The 20,888-nt window shown below is 41.3% G+C and overlaps 1 protein-coding gene across 1 annotated transcript; it reads right to left on the bottom strand.

Annotated features, from left to right (window-relative positions):
* Nucleotides 1–1,626: 1,626 nt before the first annotated feature.
* HPRT1 (hypoxanthine phosphoribosyltransferase 1) lies at nt 1,627–19,476 on the bottom strand. Its single transcript, XM_064670022.1, has 9 exons — nt 19,319–19,476; nt 17,258–17,364; nt 15,620–15,803; nt 11,541–11,606; nt 10,595–10,612; nt 8,191–8,273; nt 5,906–5,952; nt 4,097–4,173; nt 1,627–3,462 (listed from the first exon to the last, which is right to left on the bottom strand). The coding sequence occupies exons 1-9, from the start codon at nt 19,343–19,345 to the stop codon at nt 3,415–3,417; spliced, it is 657 nt and encodes a 218-aa protein (XP_064526092.1). The 5' UTR covers nt 19,346–19,476; the 3' UTR covers nt 1,627–3,414.
* Nucleotides 19,477–20,888: the final 1,412 nt, after the last annotated feature.

Raw genomic sequence — 20,888 nt, 5'->3', positions numbered from 1 at the left:
GCTCCCCTAGGGATGAAAACCCTCACGGCCAGCTCTTAGATCATGTTCAGTTTGTGCTTTTCTACCCTCTTTACCTTAGTGCCTGCAGTGACATGAGCTCACTGGGTACTGGCATCTCTACAGAGCTGGGAAGCGATTTCCCCATCAAACTACATCAGCTTGGGAAATTAAATTCATTTAAAGTCATTAAACAATACCAAAAAAAAAAAAAAAAAAAAAAAAGAAGAAAGAAAGAGAAAGAACAAAAAAACCAGACCACTGTGATGTCTTATAAAGGTGCTTGCAGCCAAGATCTGATCTTGCAAGGTGCAACCTGCAGGGGAACTAAAGGCAGTCAGGCACAGCAGACAGTCCTTTAATGAGTTGTAACCAGCTCCCCGTAAGCAGTGTCAGCTCCTCACTGCTGGATTAGTGCACGCTTGACAGGATTTGCAGAGCATAACAGACAATGAAACACCACCAACATTTAATCAGTCAGGATATACAATTACAAGGCAACTCAAAGATGCTTATTTGCCTCAATTTTCAAAACCAGAACTGCCAAAAAAACCCCCAAAACCAAGTGAACTGCCGGCTCAGTTCACAGAAAGACTTTTCATCACATCTGTCTGTGGCAGGCGAGAGTTACCAAAATGTACAGAAATGCCAGATGTCACAGGCAGAGATGGTATGGCAAAGCCTATAAATAGTCAGAATTATTTTTTCAGCATACATTTGTGATTCATAAAATGTGGAACTATAATGAATTTCAAATGCCACATAAATGTTCAAATACAAGATATTCCTCTGTGCTTTCCTAATGCTTTAACATTATATGTCTGGGTTGTATAAAGCTGACATTTAACTTGCAAAGGTGTTACTAAACCCCTGGTCTTTTAACCAAAATGACTGAATAAAAGTAACAATTATGTTTTCAACTCTTTTCACCTGAGGATTTATCTCCCTGTAGCACACACACAGGTGCTGTGAAAGGCTACATTAGTTAGGACTGTTCTAGAAGGGTGGAGTGGGTAACTTTTTCTCTGAATAATTTTCATAGAGAACAACATCTGACAAACACCTGTGTGAAGGAAGTGAAACAGTGCCTGTTCCCCAAAAGTTGAAATGTAAGATTTATTTTTTTTTTTAATATTGCCCTTTTCCATCAGACACAGGTGAGGTTTGTTAGAGGGCAGACCTGGGCTCCTGCAGCATTGCCCCCAGGGTCAGTGTGGCTCAAGAGTATCTTCCCAAACCTCTTCTGTGACCACACAGTCCATGCAGTTCCATCCCTTACCCCCAACAGACCAGGAATTTCCCCACTCCAGCTATGGTTCGAAAGATAAACCCCTTGTTATGACTAATTCAAACCCTCCTCCCTTTCCCAAATCACAGCATGTAAATAACCATCTTAACCATGATAGGAAAACATTTCAGGAGCAACTAACTGAATATTGAACATCATCAATACTCCTTGTTTTCATGTGTAAATACATACTTTTAAGCCACCTAGTATACTCTCTAGATGCCAGGAAGTTATTTTAAAACACATTGTGAAGTGGGAATTACTAAGGTTGAAGAAAACACTGTTTTTTAAGATTAGACCTTAAGTTCAGCCAGAACTAATGAAAACTTGAGTAGATACAATAATTTTCAAGTGGGTTTATATTTTCTCGCGTTGCATTTGTGTTTCCTCTTCTTGGAGATGCATTGCACATTTTTGCAACAAGCCACAGGCTCTTGAAAAGGCAGATACACAAACGTTGAGGAATACAATCAGACTTTGTAGTGCATTGAGATAAAAGCTCCTTGGAACATTACCCAGAACATTGCAAAAGTACAGTATAATCATGACCAGCGTTCTAACACTTGTAATGAGAATTCTGATTTACAAATAGATCTCTCATACAGTGTGGTCATTTGATGTGGATGACAGTGTGTGAATTCATATTTTAGGTCTGCTATTAACTACTGCAGCTGTACCTGAGCAGGCCATGGATGGGCAACAGTGTGAAGCACTTGGGAAAGACTCAAACTTTGAAACCACAGAAAAATCTCTCAAAACAGAATCTTTCAAAAACTCCGTTGTGTGTAAGCACTGAGCAGCGTTAAATCCGAGGATATGCTGGGAGAATCCACGTGCAGAAGAACGAGACCCAAAAAGCACGGCACAAATACAGGTGTGAGCTGGGCTGCCGTGGCCAGAACCGAACTCCACACAAACAGAAGTGTTGGTGAAACAAACCAAAATGATTACTTAAAAAATGGTTGTGGTTTGGCTTTTTTTTTCCCACATGGATATGTTTAATGAAGATGGAACCTCCACTCTTCATTTTTGCCAAGACAGAACAAAGATCAGTGCTTAAACCATATTCTCTGAAATCTGGTTTGGTTAGAAAATATGCAACTGTTTCAATATCTTCCCTCAGCACTTTATCATCTCTATCATAGACAGGATTATGTTAACCAGAAGCTCTACAAAGGTAACAAATGTTGAGTCTGCCTCCACTGTCACAAACACTTATGGGCAATATTACTGAGAAGGAAATTTCAAGAGCACTTTAATATACAGAATGAGTGGGATAGATGTGTGGGGCTTATTTTAAAGAGACAGCCTTTATTTAAAGAATTTTGCTTTGTAGATCTTGTAAAGTAAACATTACAATACTTTTTTTTTCCACAAATATATTAAAATTGTTTAAATTTAAAAGGCAATTCCACAGACCGATGGATATTTTTAAAGAAAAAAAATCTAACAGAAATAGGCAACTCAACTAAAACTAGATTTTAAACATTCTGTTTTGTCATTCCATCTTTTAAAAAAAAAGAAAAAAAGGAAAAAGACATTTTTTCCACGCAGACTTCCTTTACAGCAATAAGGCAACTCCCGGAGATTTGAATGAGCTCCTTGGAGATTACAGATACTGTAACTGGCTGTTCCTCATGCTTTATAACACCCAAAGGTGCAACTATCCATTAATCACAATCACATCTGTGCATTAAAATATAAAACTTAAATTACAGATTTTAAAAATATTACTAATAGACTTCCCTATCATAAAATGTTTTACATTTACAGTACTTGAACTATTTCAGTTCTGGGTTGATGAGGTTTAAGCAATTTACCACTGCAAGAGTTAGACTCTGGAGCTCACAAACAGCACAACCCAACCAGGGGCAGCGATAGTCGGTAGAGTCATAGTGCAAATCAAAATAAGGAGTGCAGAACTGCACTAGTTGTTTACATTTCTAAAATATAAATGAACAAGACGAGCTCTTATATTGTACATGCAATAAATTATAGTAAGCATATAGCAATGGGGTTGGGGCATTCTACAAGTGTAGCTGGTGTGCCAGAGCTGAAGCCTGTGAAAGATAGGACTCAGTAAACAAAACATTTCAAAGCTCTGTTGTCACAGCACTTGAACTCTGCTTTCATGCTTTGTACTTCTGCTTCCCTGTCTCGCTGATCACACAGATATGCTAGAACAAAACAAAATAAAAAGCTCCTGTTAGAAAAGTAACATAAGAGACCAACATTTGACATCGATAGCGAGCTCCCGAAAACAATACAAGTGTGCTGTACACATTTCCGTACAAAAGGATTTTGTGATACTGTTTATGCAGAAAAACTTAAGCCCTTTTTTGGTCCAAAAATCTCAACATTGCCTTCTTTCTCCTCCCTCTAATTGTCCCACCCAATGTCTTCTGGGTCTGGCGAGACCCAGATAAAGAATTAATGACTTACAACAAAAAGTGAGCCCTTCTTAACTTCTTCTCAGGTCTCTCTTTCTTTACCTCTTACATAACTAAGCAAATGCACTTATTTGTTGTAGACGTCTGGTAAGACAAGAAACTTCACATGAACTTCACATTATTTCCAAGCTGGCAGATGTGCAGCCCCCATCGTGCATGCAGCAAAATAAATTTCAGTTTCATAAGGGCTCCAAACACTGTCCTGCTGCTCCAGGACTTGCTCCCATTGTTGAGTCACCAATGGAACAGACTGGAACATGAGGCATGATTTACAGAGGAGGGAGAGTGATGTGAGGAGATTTCCCTTCCTTCCTCCTCCCTAGTTTTAAATGGACAAAAACATACGGGAAAAATTACTTACGTTCAAATCTCTAAAGTATTCATTGTAATCTAGGGCGTATCCCACAACAAACTTGTCTGGCACTTCAAATCCAACAACTGAAAAAGACCATAAGTCACCAGTGTGTTAGAAAGGAACTTCCTAGAGCTCACTAGAGCCTTTTACAGAGACAATCTGGAATTTTATAGATATGTCAGCATTGTAACTCATTTTATTTCTTCCACTCAAGTACCCTCAGAGTCATATTCCACCTATTTTAGAATTTTAACTTACTTTGTTGATTTAGCAAACTAAAGGAAATTAAATAGCTGTATTTATTTGTCCCCACACAGCTGCAGGCTACTAGTATGTAAGAAATGAATGGAAACTCTTAAATCTATAGACAGAATATTATGAGTATAAAATTCCTTTAAAATTTCCTCTAACTTTGTAAATACATACAAAAAGTGCCAATACTTCCTGGCACTTCCTACACGTTTGACATGCCAGTGCAGCAGGAGTGAACTGGTGAGCACAGCACAAGTCCCCCTCACAGCACAATTCAAAAGGCAGCACCTCTGGGAGCTGGACCTGCACCCCAGGCAGGGCTGCAGGAAGGGTCATTTGCAGGTCTCAGGAATGTGGGTTGGTTTGGGTTTTTTTGGTTTTGGTTGTGATTTTTATCTCCCAGAGAAGCTGCCTAAAAAGAGAACATCAGCTCTTCCATAGATTGTCTGAACAGCTCTAGCAGGACAGTTCATCAGTGGTCAGGCAGTCTCAGTCCAACCTGCCCACACACACTATAAAATTACCAAAATTAAATTATATACAATATAAAACTTCCAAATGGCTTTCTCCCCACATGCCAAAATGAAAGACTCCTGAGTCTTTCCTAAATTAAGGTGACATTTAGCATTTATTTGGCCTCACAATACAGGGATAAAATGGAGGCCCAACCATTGCTGTCTCTTCCTTCAGAGCTCATGTGTCCTGCTCTGGACAGGTTGTTTCTATGGACAGATGGCAAAACAAGTCATCTGCTGCAAGATGCTCCAAAGGCACCATTAGCCCAGCTAAGCCTATAATGAGATCTCAGGAATGAGGGGCTTCCTTGACTGAAGGGAACACCTCAATGAAGCTTTAAGGTATCGAAAAAACTTCAGTTTTAAAATAATATACAACCTCGGAAAGGAGGAGGAAGAGGATGTGATTCTGCTGCTAAATTCACTCCACTTCTATAGTGAAAGTCCATGGCCTAGATTAACAGGAATTTAGCCTTTGGAACAGGCTTAAAGCACACAACCCCTTCCCAAAGCAGGAGGAGCTGTCACACTCTTACCATTTGTCTGCTGTGGATACTATTCCTTCCTTAATGGTCTTGGGACAGACAGGAAAATACAAAAAGGGAGTAATTCAGATGCCCAGACATAACCAGCCTTAACTTTTATCAGACCTGCTACCCCGTGTGGTTGTCTTACACAGCATGAAGTGGCTACATTTAGGCACCCAAATCACTCCCAAATGTGTCAAAAGGTGAATCCAGCAGATTCTGCTGACCAAATCCAACAGATTCTGCTGACCAAAGCATTTGACTACATGCAAGCTGGGAGAATTTGCACGTGAAAAGCGTGTAATCTAGACCAAAAATATCGAAGTTTGGTTTTCGATATAGTAAAATGATACAAATCCTGATGAACTCCATCAAAATACATTCCAAATATTTAAATTCCCTAAATAAAAGCAAAATCTATCAAGAATCATTAGTGAAAACTTATTTGAAACATTCTTGCACTTTGTCAATACACTGACATGCTTATAAAAATGAATAACAGTTGTCAAAAAGTCACTTACAGTCTGGTCGATATCCAACACTTCGAGGAGTTCTTTTTACCAACAAACTGTCAAATAAAACCAATGTAAAACTGAAACATGGAAAAGCACCAGGTACAAATATATTATACTGTTTTGATGACAGACAAGCTGAAGTAGACCTAAATGTGCATAACTGACAGGATAACCACACATATATTAAACTATTATTTTATTTGCAGGCACGGATGATCATAATGACAAAATCACAGCTTCCTAGAATCATGAATGATTTACAGCCTAAAGGACAACTAGCGGGTCTGCAAGGAAAAGGCTTGGAGATACTGATCTGGATGCATTTCCATAGTGAAAAGTGATTTAATGGGGTTTTCTCTGTGTGTTAGGAACTTCAGGTGCACTCGCGCAACTTGCCCCAAACTGTTTTTCACTGGAAGCACTAATTATCCCCATAAAGAAAATGTAATGGGGTTCTGATGATCAGGGGATACAAACCTGCTCCACTTTTCAGAATTAATAGTCAGAGGTTATAAAGAGCAGGGAGATACAGAGCAGGGGGCACTGTAGCATAGTTGGATTCCCTCCTTATTCAGTTGAGCATTTCTACCTTAGAAGACAATCCCACAGGCCTGACACTTGTCTGTCTGGGATACAGAGACTTTGGGAGCAAAAGAAAGGGTGGTTGATGGCTGAATGTAAATGCAGAGATCAGCATAACTCTGCATTGAGCACAGACCTCCTTCCCTCCTGGGTCACCCCTGAAGGTGGGGCTTCATTTGCCAGAGTTCCAGTCTCGATTTCAGACGGTTGCTGGAACTTCCAATTGGGAAGCTTAACTTTCGAGAATTGGTGTAAGAATTGATCAGACAAAACCCCCAAATCATATTAGCATTAATTCACATCTCCCTGCTACAACTCCTTAATTCTCTGAGAAAAAGAAAATAAAAAAATTTAAAAAAAACCCAACAACCACCACCACCAAAAAACAAACAAAAAAAAACCTAACAAAGAGGAAAAGAAATAGAGGAGAGGTAAGTGAAGTAACTAAGAACTAAGACTATGTAGAATGATCATGTTTACCTCCTCAGGTCTTTGGTAGACCCAAATTACTGCAACAGGTTTAAACAACAGGAAACTGGTCTTTGCTCATTTGTATTATATTTATGATTTACACTGTTGTGTTGTGACACTTTTCAGTGACAGATATTTATAATCTGGCCAGGGAGAAATCCTCAACAGCCTCACCTTCAGCAGGTCACCCCCGGATTATCAGCAAGAAGAGCTGTTCTCACACATCTAACAACTGCTTTGACATTGTTATGGCAACACAAGTGATTAGATATCACACCCAGCCCTGCTTTATCTCCAATCCCCAGCAATCATTGTGCTTTTATTGGAAAATACGCAACCACAGCACAGCAGCACAACAGATGCAATTGAAAAAGAAGTAGGAGGAATGTTGATATTGGTTAATAATATAATGTTATCCTCAATATTTCTTGTTGGCTGCAAGTTATTTAATTATGAAATGTTTTGAAAACTAACCGAATAAAGGTGTAACTAAATAGAAAAGCCCAGAAGAGCATATGGCTGGCTGACTCTCACAGAATGACCTCCAAAGCTCAGCTGCACTATGCCCTCTGCACAAACATTAATATTAGTGTGCAAACTAATTTAATTCCACAATAAAGAAGGCAAACTAAAAAAAGGTCTTCACTGCACAAACATAGTGAAGTTGCAGATAGTGCCAGCAGAAACAAACATCTTTGGAGAGATGTTACGTACAGGTAAGTGACAACCACTAATTATTTTTATCGTCCTCTCCAGTAAAAGTCTACATTTACTAACTAAATTTGTGTTGAAAATGCCTCTATCAACTTGAGAGGGTATTTCTCTTAAGCTCAAAAGGCTGAAATTCTTCTAGCTACTTCTAAACTTGGACTTCAGTGGTAAAACACCACAAACCTTACCATAATGTGATCAGGCAAGAGATGTCCCAGGCATGCACAAGCTATCCCCTTCCGAAGTACTGAAATTCTTCCAGCAGTAAGACTGAGAAGAACAGTGTTTCCAGCATCCCTAACAAATGCATATTCTCATAACAAGCAAAAGTGGTTTTGGAGTTTAATTTAGTACTAAACTTCAACAGATTGCATCATATATGACTGCTGCAGGAATGTTTCCTCCTGTTTCTCTCTTCCATGGAAATGTATTCTACATTTGGTTTTGTTTGTTGGTTTGGTTTTTTTTTTTACACTGTGTATCCTTCTTAAGGTGAAAAACAGCACAAATAATCATTAAGAATTTACCTGGCTACTTTCACCATCTTTGGATTGTACTGCTTAAGTAGAGACAGCAACGTTTTCATTGTTTTACCAGTATCAATTATATCCTGAAAATAAAAAACTCATGTCAGACAGAATATTAAACACATCAGAGTAGCATTTTCAAGTTTCTACCACAGAAATTGCTCGTTCACAGGAGCATGAAAATATGGCAAACTACTGTTTGTAAAAATGCCCATAAAAATGCTTGTAGCCAAATATAGGTGACACGTAACCCCTGCTGTGCTTACGCAACCACACTGAGTAACGTGATCACACACAGGAGTTATTAATTAATAACACACGGGAGTTATTAATAACAGGAGTTCTTAATTGCTGTGGATAACTGTGGCTTTGAAAGCAGTTGCTGAACCAGCAGTTACTGCAATGACCTTCTTGGCTCCTTCTGGAGATTTTATGGCTTGTGGTCCTTGCAGCCATGAGACGAAGTTTAATTTGAGTATGATACAAGTAAGATTAGTCTTGCTGCTGAGCTCAGTTACAGACAGATGTATTCAACAGAAAGAAAAGCAAGAAGGGAAAACAGGCAGAACAACCCATTATTGCAATTGGAGGAATGTAATGCACATTACAGATTCAAGAAATAGCTGGAAAAATTGCACTGGGAATATCTGGGTGCAGTTCTGAAGTCTAAAACACACTAAAATTTTAATCGCGCACCATTTTAATCCCATCTACTGCACATATAAGCAGAAAAAAATAATATATGTCTTATAACTGAGGCATCAGAAGTGGATTTGTCATTTGGACTGAAACAATCATAGGATCTTTAGGGGGACAGTCCTTACCCTGGCCTGAAATAAAGTCTATTTGAAGTGAAGGAGGCAGACAGCACAGAAGCAGCAATATCCTGATTTCAGCTTATTTCCCCATGACTCCCAATTAAAACAAAAATCAAACAACAAATTCAACAGAGCATTCATCAGCAATACCATTACCACTTAATGCTTTTAATCATGGTTATAAACTCAAGAGAACTTAAAGACATACATGCATATAGATAAAAATCAAAGCTGGTAAATAAACAGAAGTAGCTACTTCCAAAATCCAAGGGAAAACCAGAACTTATTACTGATTTTGTGCTGTATGATTAGCTGTTTATTGGAGGTGAAGTTCTATTTTGTACAGATTTTTTTTGACATTAAAGGGATGCAGTAGAGAAAAGCCTTGTGCTCTGGTGCACAAGACATTAAACCCACAATAAATGTGCATTTTTATTGTTTGACAGTTAAAATGGTGATTGATAAAAGGGTTCATATTTGACAGTGCATAAGACGAGTCACTGGATAGATGATTCACTGAACAAATGATAAACTAACCTAATCTGGGGCTTACATTCATCTGAAATGGAGCAGATACCTAATTAAACATATCTGCCTATCTGAAGCAAAATGTACTTCAAAGGACACCACTGGTCACACAGTGACTGCTGTATCATACTATTTTGGTAGGAGTTTTGGAACTGAATGTGCTTCCTGTGGAATAATATAACCTTCTCAAATTAGGAAAATAATACATAAAAGCCACATTTGACGAGAAGAAACATCCTTCCCTTTGGCTGCTGAATCAGTTGCCATAGCTGTTTCTTTCCTTACAAACATGCCATTTCCATTATTTGGAGACTTAACACACTATTAGATTGCACATCCACTTTTCCTGTCTACTGCTGCTGCTTCCCTACCCTGAAATTGTCAATTGTACTCAAGGAAAGTGATATTGGCTGAACATGAGCAATTCTGTTCATCAAGAAAGAGGTATGAAAGCAAGAATTAAACAACAATACCTGCTAGGCAATCAAACTGGGCTATACTGTACCTGGAACCATGACAAGACAGAGGAATGGGAATTTAGCAACTACAAAATGCTCATTAAGAATCAGTGTTCTCAATGTCACTACTTGCTAAATAAATGACACACAGAGACACTGGCTGAGATCTGTTTTTCGCATATTTTAGGATACTCATACCAGGAACCTCTTTCTACCTCTGCAGTTTAGTTTCATAGCTTGCTATGATAAACCCAGAACAATAATAAATTTCATATTGGTTTGTTCAGGCTACTTTTTAAAAGAAAAAAAGGGGGGAACAAAAGACATTTTAGAATTGACAAAATCCCAGAAAACTGAAAGCAAATGCAAACAGCTTTAGATGGTTATTTTCCTTGTTAAATATAGCAGTTGAACGCAATTTGAGAATTCAAAACACGGCTTAGTTCAAAGTCAGAGACCACTTGCAAAATTCAGGCCTGAAATCAGAAGCTGGAAGACCTGAAGCCAGAAACTGTAGGTTTTCTGGCTTAGAAAACAACTTCTAATAGAACTGTTTAACCAGTGACACATTAGAACTGCAAAGTGAAACATAATACTTACTTCTACAATCAAAACATTCTGGTAGGAAGAAAAAAAAAAAAGGAAAAATCCATTAATATCTAGACAACATACAATTTCTTATTAATCTCTATAACTTGTTAATTTTCAATGCAGTTAAATATTTGTACCACCATTTATGTATGTTTATATACATATGTTTACACAATTTGTAGCAGCAAATTCTTTGTAGTTAACATTTGTGATGCTTTAATAACAATTACCTGAGATTCTCTTCAACAGCTCCCACTGAGTACAAAGTGGTCTTTACATTATTCAGACTTTGAAAATTCCAGATATATGCAAAAGAGATCAAAACAGAGTCTACACAATTCATATTCTTCTGAAGCAAAGAGTGTCCTACTACACAGGCACGTACAGTTCTGTCATACCTCCATCCTTTACACTGAACTGAGACATACATGTCTTAAAGATCACATGTGTAAAGAGAAGGGGAAAGTGCTGTGTTCTGACAGAGCAGGAGGCAGTGATGCTTTAACCCCTGGTCTCCATTGAATCACTGGAGAAAAGCAGATTCCCAATTTACATTCTCCCATTTCCTTCTCTTGTCACTGCCTGTCACAGGAACTACTACTACTTCACTGGAACACCAATATGGCAAATAAATAACACCAGTCTCTTTCAAAGGTAGTTTGTAGACAACAGCCTACACAAGATTCTTCTCAGGCATTGCAGAAAAACAAATCTAAGACTTTGCTGATACCAAAGACAGCCAACAGAGGATTTTTTAAGTTCAGACTAAACTGATGGCTTTGATGGGGCTTATCCACACTCTGAGTACCCAGTGGTGAATATTTAAAGGAAACATTTCCATTTTTTAAACCTATAATCTTCACACACTAAAAGAGCAGCCTTAAAATCATGCAGGTATGTGGGTTCTTTAGTGGTTTGTTTGTTTACTTGCTTTTAAACATACAAAGAGTCATACCTTTCCAGTCAAGGTTGAGAGGTCATCTCCCCCAATCACTTTGATATCTCCAGTTGACTGATCATTCTAAGAAAGAGAAGGGTGAACATTACCATTACCAGAATAAAACTAATTATTTCCTTGCAGTAAATGTCAAACTAATTTTTTTCTTGCAGCAAATGTCAAAATTGCAAAGCACATAACCAGTGAATGTTAATGCTTTCAAAAACAGCATCTCTCTATTAACTAAGAAATTACAAGTGATCAACTTCAAAGATGGTATTTCAGATTAAAGACTGTTTGACAAGAGATTTGCATCAGTGCAGGCACCATCTCTCATCTGTGACCATTATATACACATATGTATCTAAAAAGCTAGGATTTGCTATGCATTCCCTACAGATATGGAAAGAGGACAAAAAGCAGTTTGTTTTCCAAGCTGCATGCTGCCATATAGCTGGTAATTTACATTTTAAACTTTAATGCCTTAGAAAGCCTTACTCTGAATAAGAATAAGCAATCATAAGAAGAATAGCCAGCAAACAAGGCCCAGATTACTATTGAGAACTATAAGCTACAAAAATAGCCAGAAAAGCTTATGCTTGCCTAGTTTACAGCAAATATTGGTAACAGATCAAATTACTTCTTATAGCAATGGAACAGCAACACAAGTACACCATCACTACAACAGAGCATTTTGCTTCAGCAAAACTAAACTGTGAAAAAAACGTAAATGAACTGTTACAGAGGAAAGATAAAAACAGCTGCTAGAAGTGCTTCACAAATCTTTGCAGTTTATTAAAGTCACTCAACTGACTTTAAACCTTGACAGTGTCTCATGGGTCATATTAAATGCCTATGCAGGTGCTGAGTTCCTGAGCAATGAAAGGGTGAAAAAACAGTTAAAGGTTTCTGACAGTGGTTGTAACCAGATTTCCACTGGCAAGAACTTTGTTTAATAATTAAGCAATGTTTTAGTTATCTTCAGGAGCCTTATTTCCCAGTTCAGTACTGGTAAGACTTTAATGCTTCGTGGTTTAACACATAAGAGTTTTACTGTTTAGATCTGTTTTCACTGCCTCCCTGTTGTCACTGCTGGAAAACAATAATGCTTTACAAGATCATAACTCCTGACTCAAGTGACTCCAAGATCACCTTTTAAAAAGGCATTTTAAGTTCCTTACAGCATCTGCTATAAGGCTTGGTTGGCAGAGACCTTTCAGAATACTGCTGTGACCAGTCTAACCAGAGTTTACCATGTACTCCACTGAAAATCCCTATTTTTCCAAGTGACAGCACAACACATCCACTGTCTTTTGGCTGCCCTTCATGACTATATAAGCAACATTTGCTCATTTCCATGTTTAAATGCAGTAGACTGGTGAAAAGCCATTCTTCCTGTAACACAAACAGAATGAACTGTTTGTCAAGAATACTGAGAGCTGGATCTGTTCACAAACACTATCTTTCCATTTCTTAACAGCTTGCCAGATCATTAAAATTCATCTGTAAGGACTCAGAAAACTGGAGTTACGAGCAAAGTTTAATCACAGCTTGATCATGTCAGTATTCTTAGAAAATTATTTTTGGGTGCAGAACAGTATGAACTTTGCATTGCAACACAAAAACCCATTGCAACACAACCCCCATATGCTTGTAAATATTAAAGGATCGATTTGAAACAAGAATAGAACCTGAATTACATCAATTACGGAACCATTACAAAAGTTCAGCTGCTTTATTTATACGATCAGGATATTTTTAACATCTTTTATCTGGTCTGTAGAGGCAGGCAGGATGATCTAGTAATCATATCCAGAGACAGTGACAAAAGAGTCAAAAGCTCCACTTCCAACTGTCCATTACAGCTTGTGATGGCTTTCACATCACTAAACACAAATCTGTCCATCTAGTAAAGCACAGGTCAAAACTACAGAGAAGATTTAGCATTACAACACTATTTCTGATGGAAGACTCAGTCAAGCTGCTACATACATGTCCATGTTAGGACATTCTTATCCACTCTAAAGGACCTAAGATTGGATATTAATAACCACCTAAGAGAGTCTACAGAAATGAAGTGCTTGTAAATACTGCAGTGGAGGCATCAGGTAACAGGAGCTCCTAACTCATCTAGACTAAGAAAACATTCTTTTATAGAGTTGGCTGACAAAACCAAAAACCCTGAAGCCAACACCTCAAGGAAAACATTCTACTTAGACAACTTTCCGTCTGGCTTTCTCTGCTTCTCTCTTCATCTACACGTTTTTACTACAAAAAGAGGCTTTTAATTTCCATAAAACTTACTTGGTTGCTCACTCCTCTATTAATAACAAGGCACTGTAGTTCTGGGGGGTAGTAAACAAAAGCAGCTGTAGTAAAGAAATAAACTGAAACATGCCTGAAACACCAGTAAAAAGGCAGCCTTGCTTTTTAACAGAGGCTTTTTTTCAGGTGTTTCAAACCATTTCTCCAATATTTTTTTTCCAAGTTAGAAAGCAGAGAGTGTGAAAGGGTGTAGTCTTTACATTGTTTGTTTAAACAAGCTAAGTAAGCTATTGGAAGTGTTCCTTGGGGAAAGCAGAAGATACATACAACTGCCTGTCCCAGGGTTACAAAAAGAAAGGTGTGAGCCATCATTTCCTGTTCTTTAACCTATTATCCTGTAATAGAGTTCTCTGCGTTTTTTACAGGCAGAATATATGTGGGGGCTTCATAGTTAAGCAGACTGGTGGCAGGAGCCTCCTCTTTTGGGAGGAATGGAAGGAAAGAGGCTCTCTAACTGACTTTAATACAGTGACTTTAATACTGACTTTAATACAGTGCACAGGCACAAAGTGCCTTGTGAGATACAACCAAAGGCTGGCACAAACCCTTCTGCCCGGCCTTGCCTTCTTGTTCAAGTACATAACTAAATTATGTTCTGCAAACATGACTGTGGTCTCCAGGTAACCCCTGGACAGGCTGTGGTGTGTGTGCCTCGGGCAGCTGGGGCTGCTTGTCTGCACAGACTGGACCAAAGCCCCACACAGTTCTGGGCTTTGCTGTGACACATTAATAGATCACAATAACTCCATCTCTGGGCTCCACAGTTTAATGAAACAAAGGACAAGTTTCCAGGTCAGTTATCTGCATTTTCTAATGCTTTCTGCACTCCTCTACAACTGCAACAAGTAACTCACAGTGCTGACTTCAATGCCAAGTTGCTGATACAGAACTAACTGTGAAACAATGTATTGAAACACTCTAAACTAAAACCGAAAAATGTCATTAATTCCACGTTACAGGTGGTCTTAGGGAACACATCATAAATTTCTGAAATCCCAAAAACATGAGACTTGGCTGTCAGAAAGTCAGGAATCATACAGTGCTGACATACATCTGCTTCTTCCTCCGACCTGCACAACATAACCTTGTGCTTCCTTCTATAAAACTTTCAAGTTACCTCATTTTACAGAATGTTCACTTTCTCTATAAAGTTGTGTTCAGAACTAAAAGATTCTCCCAAAAAATGTAAACCCAAGGCAACCCTAGATGCCTAGTCTTGAAAAGGTGGTACAACACTCAGGGGCCACTAATCATAATTCTAAATTTATGTATCTAGTATTTCTTCAAGGCCAAATACAACTACTTTGACTCATTGTTTGGTTGAGCCAAACAAAAGATGGGATAGGGAACTTGGGTATAACAGTTTTTGCAGCTTTCAAATCATCCTGTTCAACGATGAGGTCTGGTCCACATAATTCCTAGAATTAAATTTTTGTAATCATAGCTGCAGGAGAATCCTCTGTATTAATCTTGAGCCACAGCTTTAGAGATGGGGTAGAGGGCTGAAAGGAAATTGTTGAACAACTAAAGGACATGAACAAGTAAAGGACTCTCTACTCTCCATAAGGATTTTACTGGGCTGAGGAGATACCAAGGTCTAAAAGAAAACGCATTATATAATAAGGTAGAGAAAGAGTAAATTAGCCTATGACTCTTAGTTCCCTTGATTATTTGTTTAATATTAGCACATTCTGGAAGTAACAATATTAATTCACCTCTGTTAATTTCTAGTCAAACAGATAAAAATTGCACAGCACTGCACAGATACTTACACAGTAACTCTTCAACCTAATGAAGTCCACAGTCATGGGGATTGATTTGTCACTGTTTCTGTTCAGGGCTTTGATGTAGTCTAATAAATCAGCAAAAAATTTATAGCCACCCTTCAGTACACAGAGTGCCACAATGTGGTGTCCTCCCATGCCCTTCATAATTTCTCGTGCCAGTCTCTCCGTCCTAAACAAAACAAGGAAGAGTGAGCTGTCAAAACATTTCATTTGTTTACCATAGCAGCAGCATTTTGTACCGTGAACAGCAGCAAACACGGGCATTGAACTTGTTTGCTGCATATGTTCGCTCAAAAATATTTGTCTACCACTTCAGTCACTTTTACACTACTGGTCAACTAAGTTTTGCTGTTCAAGGTTAATCCAACAATAGTGCTGCCAAAGGACCTTGTTTTCATACATCACACTCAGTCAAAGCAAATTTTAACCCCTTGAAACTGTTTGGCTGTCAGATATGAGACACAAAGGTGTGTTTCTCCTTCCAAAGACAGGTTCAGCTTCCATGCAAAGAGCAACATAACACAACCCAAAAGGCAGCACCCCTTACTGAGGAGCAAGAAAAGTTTCAAATTTTAAACTAAAGAGTTTATTTGCCAAGTCAGAATGCCAGAAACTTGTCCTGAATGCAGAATACAATACTAACAATGCAGAGCAAGAGAACACTGCACTGTTTTTCTGCAATCATTGTCTCTAAATTTATCTTGCAATTTATTTTAGAAAGCATGGTCTGCATTTATTGTGTGCCAGCTGACAGCAGGTTTCTCAGAGAAAGCCAACCATTATAAACTTTATGTCAGTTCCTTAATGACAAGTATTTTGTCCAATTTTTTGCTCTATATGGACTTCCAGTGCAAAGTTTTTACAATAATTAAAAATAAACTTTTTTAAAGGGATGTTCATTGTATCTAGTCAAACAGGACCATGCAAAATCTATATGCATTCCTAGTCAAAAGATCTCCTAGAAGATCCCCCCAGCGCCACTCATAAATGGCTTAAATTCACCAAATTTGTTGTTCATTCTCTTAAAGGGAATTAGCAACTATCAAACACAAAACAAAAATGCCTCATAGGCTTATGCACTAATTTCTGATCACACAAGATAAAACTTCACAGCACATTACAGATTTCAGCAACCACAGAAGCAATAGATTTATATTTGTGGAGGATAACGTCTCTCCCAGAAGGTAGGAGAAAGTAGGATGTTATTTACCTACCACATGAACATGAGGAAGTTTAAGACGACAAGATTAATAATTTACTTTTATTAATATCTTATGGAAATTCAGGAGACTATAATTGTTTTCAGACTCAACTGGTACAACAAAACGTCTTCTAATTACATTTTAAGAAGGTAAAACATCAGAGGAACACTGGAAAGAAAGTCATAGGTTGCTACCTACCACAACATTTTGCTTGAGAATTATGACCAATTTTCAAACAATAGCATGACTGAAAATGTACAAACTCTCAGAAGCCAAAAAAAGAGAGTTAATTAGCACTTGCACGTTCTAGTCTCTAATTAAATGTAATCTATTTAGACAGTCACTAGGCAGCAAAATTATCACTGGAAGATTGTTTATTCCTGCGTCATGGAATCAGTGTACTGTCTGAAGTCAAACAAACCTGTCCATGATGAGCCCATGAGGAATATAGACTTTTTCCAAATCATCTGCATAATGCTTAGGTATGCAGAACAAATCCAGGTCGTAGCCTTGTTCATCATCACCAATCTGAAAAGGAAATAAGGTGAGATTTCTAAAGAGCCTTATATAAAGTCCGTGGTGAGACTTTGCATTATTCAGTAAAAACTATCAAACCCACAACACTCATCAGCCTCTCTGAAAACATCACTCACACCGAACACAAACAAAGTGTAATCTAACAGCTCACAAGGGTTACTTGAAATACCACGAGTTGTTACGCAATGCCCAAGTCCCACAACATTCTCCTGCACTGGAGAGCGGGAAAGTGAAGGTACCGCACCTGAATGAAACTCTGTATTCCATTAAAAAAATTACCAAGGAGCTTTTTAACCTCTTTGATTTTCCTGATGTAATGCAAACCCTGCATTTGCAATTAAGCAAGCAGAGGTTCTGACATGGACACCTTCCAAATCTCCAAAACACCCGATCACAACAAAACACATGAGCCAGTGTTCAGGACAAGACAAGACAGCTACGTGAGCACGGCAAGTTATGATGCTGAGAAGCAAGTCTTCTCTGACCACCATCTCCAAAACGGGGAGGTTCAAGATCTTTCAGAATCTGAAATTAAAGCCTTCAGCAACCTGTTCCACATGGACAAACTCCCTGTATGAAATAGCCTGCAACACTGGGAAGTGCATGTTAATTAGGACAAGGGATTAGTAAATGTATATAATGATACCAAACACTGCTGAGGCTCAAGGCACATTGTCACATCAGGCAGAGCCTTCCCTGAACCTTAACCCTGATGCAGCTTGAAAATGACAATGTGTTTTTTTAATTCCTTCACTCTCTGGTTATGCAGCTGAACACCAGGACGTGAAAAAGAATTGCAGAGGGAAAACAGAAGCTTGTCACTGACAGTTCACCAGGGCGGGCATTTTAAGTATCCATTTTGGTACAGCTACTTCTGCAGGACTCAATCTTATTTCAGTGCCCGTGCAAGCACTTACCTGGCCAGTGATCAGCCAACTGTTTACATGGGGGTTTTGTTGTGTAACCCCTAATGAGTATTTTACCTGGGGAATTTCATTAGCATTTCAAACTCCCATCCAAAACTGACCCTGTGTGAGCTGCACACACACATACGGCTCGGGCATGGAGTCCCTGCTCTGGGTCCCTGCAGACCACAGCAGGCTGCTATTTTAAGAAATAAAGCAGGTCCCTCCCGAAACTCATGGTATTTTCCTGTGGTTCAGAACCAACGTTGTATCGAGCGTGTCTACTAAACCTTCCTTTCTGCATCTGACAGGGAATGGGCCCTTTCCTACAGGTTTTATCAGGGGTTTTTTATGGACTGCAGGGATTTACAGTCGCAACCTCGCGGCCGGCACAGCTCCCGGCCACCAGACACCGCACGCACTTCATCAGCACCGGCACCGGCTTTAAAAAGATTAATAAAAACGAGCACGTAAGCGCCTTAGCAGATGCGGCGATAACGCAAAAAAATATAAAGAACATCCCCCGGATGCTGCTCCTCCGGCAGCAGCCCCGGCTCACACACACGTGGGGTCCTCCCGACCGGAGCCTCCCGCACGCCGCGAACAGCAACAGGAATAGGAAGTTGTGCAGCCCTGGGGGAAGTTCATCCACCTTCGCTCCAGAGGCGCCAGCGCCGGCTGTGCCCGCCGCCCCCGGGCTCCGGGTCCCCGGGATCCCACCCCGAGGGACCCGCGGCCCCCGCGGGGAAGGGACGCGCCCGGCCCGGGGCAGCGAGGGCAGGGACGGGCAGCCCCGGGCCCGGCGCTGGCAGGGAGGCCGGGGCTGCCCTCAAGGTGACTCCGGGGAGCGGCGGCGCTGAGGGACGCGACAGACGACACACGACACGACAGCACGGGACACGACACACCACACGACGCGGCACCCCCCGCGGTCCCTCACAGATCTCCGCATTCCGGGCGGCAGGCGGGACCCCCCTCGTCGGCCGGCGGGGCACAGCGGCCCCGGCATCGCCCGGCATCGCCCGTCCCGCCGCACTCACCACGATGCAGGGGCTGGGGGTCGCCATGGAGCGCGGCCCCGCCGGCGGCGGCTGCGGGCGGCTCGGAGCAGCGGCGGCAGAGGCGGCTCGGAGCGGTGGCGGCGGGCAGGGGGAGCGGGAGGCACCGCGCCCGCAGCGGCCCCGGCGCCGCCTCCGCGCCCTCCGCGCTCCCCGCCCTCAACATGGCCGCGGTGCAGCCGCCGCCCTCAGCGTGGCCGTGCGGCCGCCCCGCTGCCCCCGGGGAAGAGCGGGACAGGGGGAGTCCCTCGCCGGAACGGGGCCCTCGGCGGGGCTGTGCCCTTCCCAGCGGGGTGCGGGTGTCCCCCACGCCGTCCCACATCCCCTCTCCGGGGTCTTCAGAGTTGGCCCTCCTCTCCACACACCGCGATGTCGGGGTGTTCCCCGTCCCCTCAGGACACCATGGGAGGGTGGCAGTGTCCAGTTCTGGGCCTCTTAATTCGGGAAGGACATTGAGGTGCTGGAGCGGGTCCAGAGAATGGCAACGGAGCTGGTGAAGGGGCTGGAGCACAAGTGTGATGAGGAGCAGCCGAAGGAGCTGGGGGTGTTCAGCCTGGAGAGGAGGAGGCTCAGTGGGGACCCTACAACTCCCTGACAGGAGGTTGTAGCCAGATGGGGGTCGGGCTCTTCTCCCAGGCAACCAGCAATAGGACAAGGGGACACACTCTTAACCTGTGCCAGGGGAGGTTTTGGTTGGACATCAGGAAGAATTTCTTCACAGAAAGGGTGATTAGACACTGGAATGGGCTGCCCAGGGAGGTGGTGGAGTCACCATCCCTGGTTAAGGAAAGACCACTTGGAGCCCTGGTCTAGTTGATGTGGTGGGGTTTGGTCATAGGTTGGACTTGATCATCTCAGAGGTCTTTTCCAATCTAACTGAGTCTGTGATTCTGTGACTCCCATGCCCATGGGAACAGGGCTGGTAACTGCTGTCATTCCAGAACCAAGGACAGGGATGTGCATCCCTTGGGTGTTCATGTTCATGAAGGGGCTCCACAGACAGACTCCCCATGCCCAGCAGGAACACTCCTCTTCTGCCAAGTGGTGCCCAGGCTCCTCTCCATCACCAGGGAAGGCCCGTCCTCCACTGCAGCTTTATGCACCTTGAAGGAGGAAAGAAATGGGAATGTTTGCATTCCTCCGTGTCTTCCTGTCAATCACAGGATTTGGTAGGGTCTCATTCTCCCCAAGCAGAAGAAATCCAGCCCCCCAGCAAAGGCAGCTGAGGGCATGAGGAAAGTACCTCTAAATACCCAACAGACCGTGGCACTGGTAGGTTCTGGGGTGTTGGAGCAGTGCCAGCTGTCAGGGCCCTGGGCAGGGCAGGGCACTCAAACAAGCCGGCAGTGTTGTGTCAGGACAGTTGTGATAACCGTCATGCTCCAGGCCTCCAGCAGCTGATCATTTGCCAGGGTCAAATATACATAAGTCATATATTGTGGGATTTTTCTCCTCTGCTTCTCTTTGCAGGGTTAGTGTGCTCACAGCACATGGCTCTGACATGGTGTGGGGAACCCTTTGCAGAGGCCACTCCACATCTGACAGAGCAGGG

The sequence above is a fragment of the Pseudopipra pipra genome, chromosome 13 (genome assembly GCF_036250125.1).
Source record: "Pseudopipra pipra isolate bDixPip1 chromosome 13, bDixPip1.hap1, whole genome shotgun sequence".
In the NCBI taxonomy this organism is placed as follows: domain Eukaryota; kingdom Metazoa; phylum Chordata; class Aves; order Passeriformes; family Pipridae; genus Pseudopipra; species Pseudopipra pipra.
The sequence above is the reverse complement of the archived record's forward strand: the minus strand, read 5'-3'. Positions and strand labels throughout refer to the sequence as shown.

Coding starts and splice junctions, on each gene's coding strand:
- HPRT1 (XM_064670022.1), bottom strand. CDS start 19,345: ATGGCGACCCCCAGCCCCTGCATCGTG. Junction 17,365..19,318: donor CCCCCAGCCCCTGCATCGTG/GTGAGTGCGGCG, acceptor TTTCCTTTTCAG/ATTGGTGATGATGAACAAGG. Junction 15,804..17,257: donor CATGGGCTCATCATGGACAG/GTTTGTTTGACT, acceptor TGTTTTGTTTAG/GACGGAGAGACTGGCACGAG.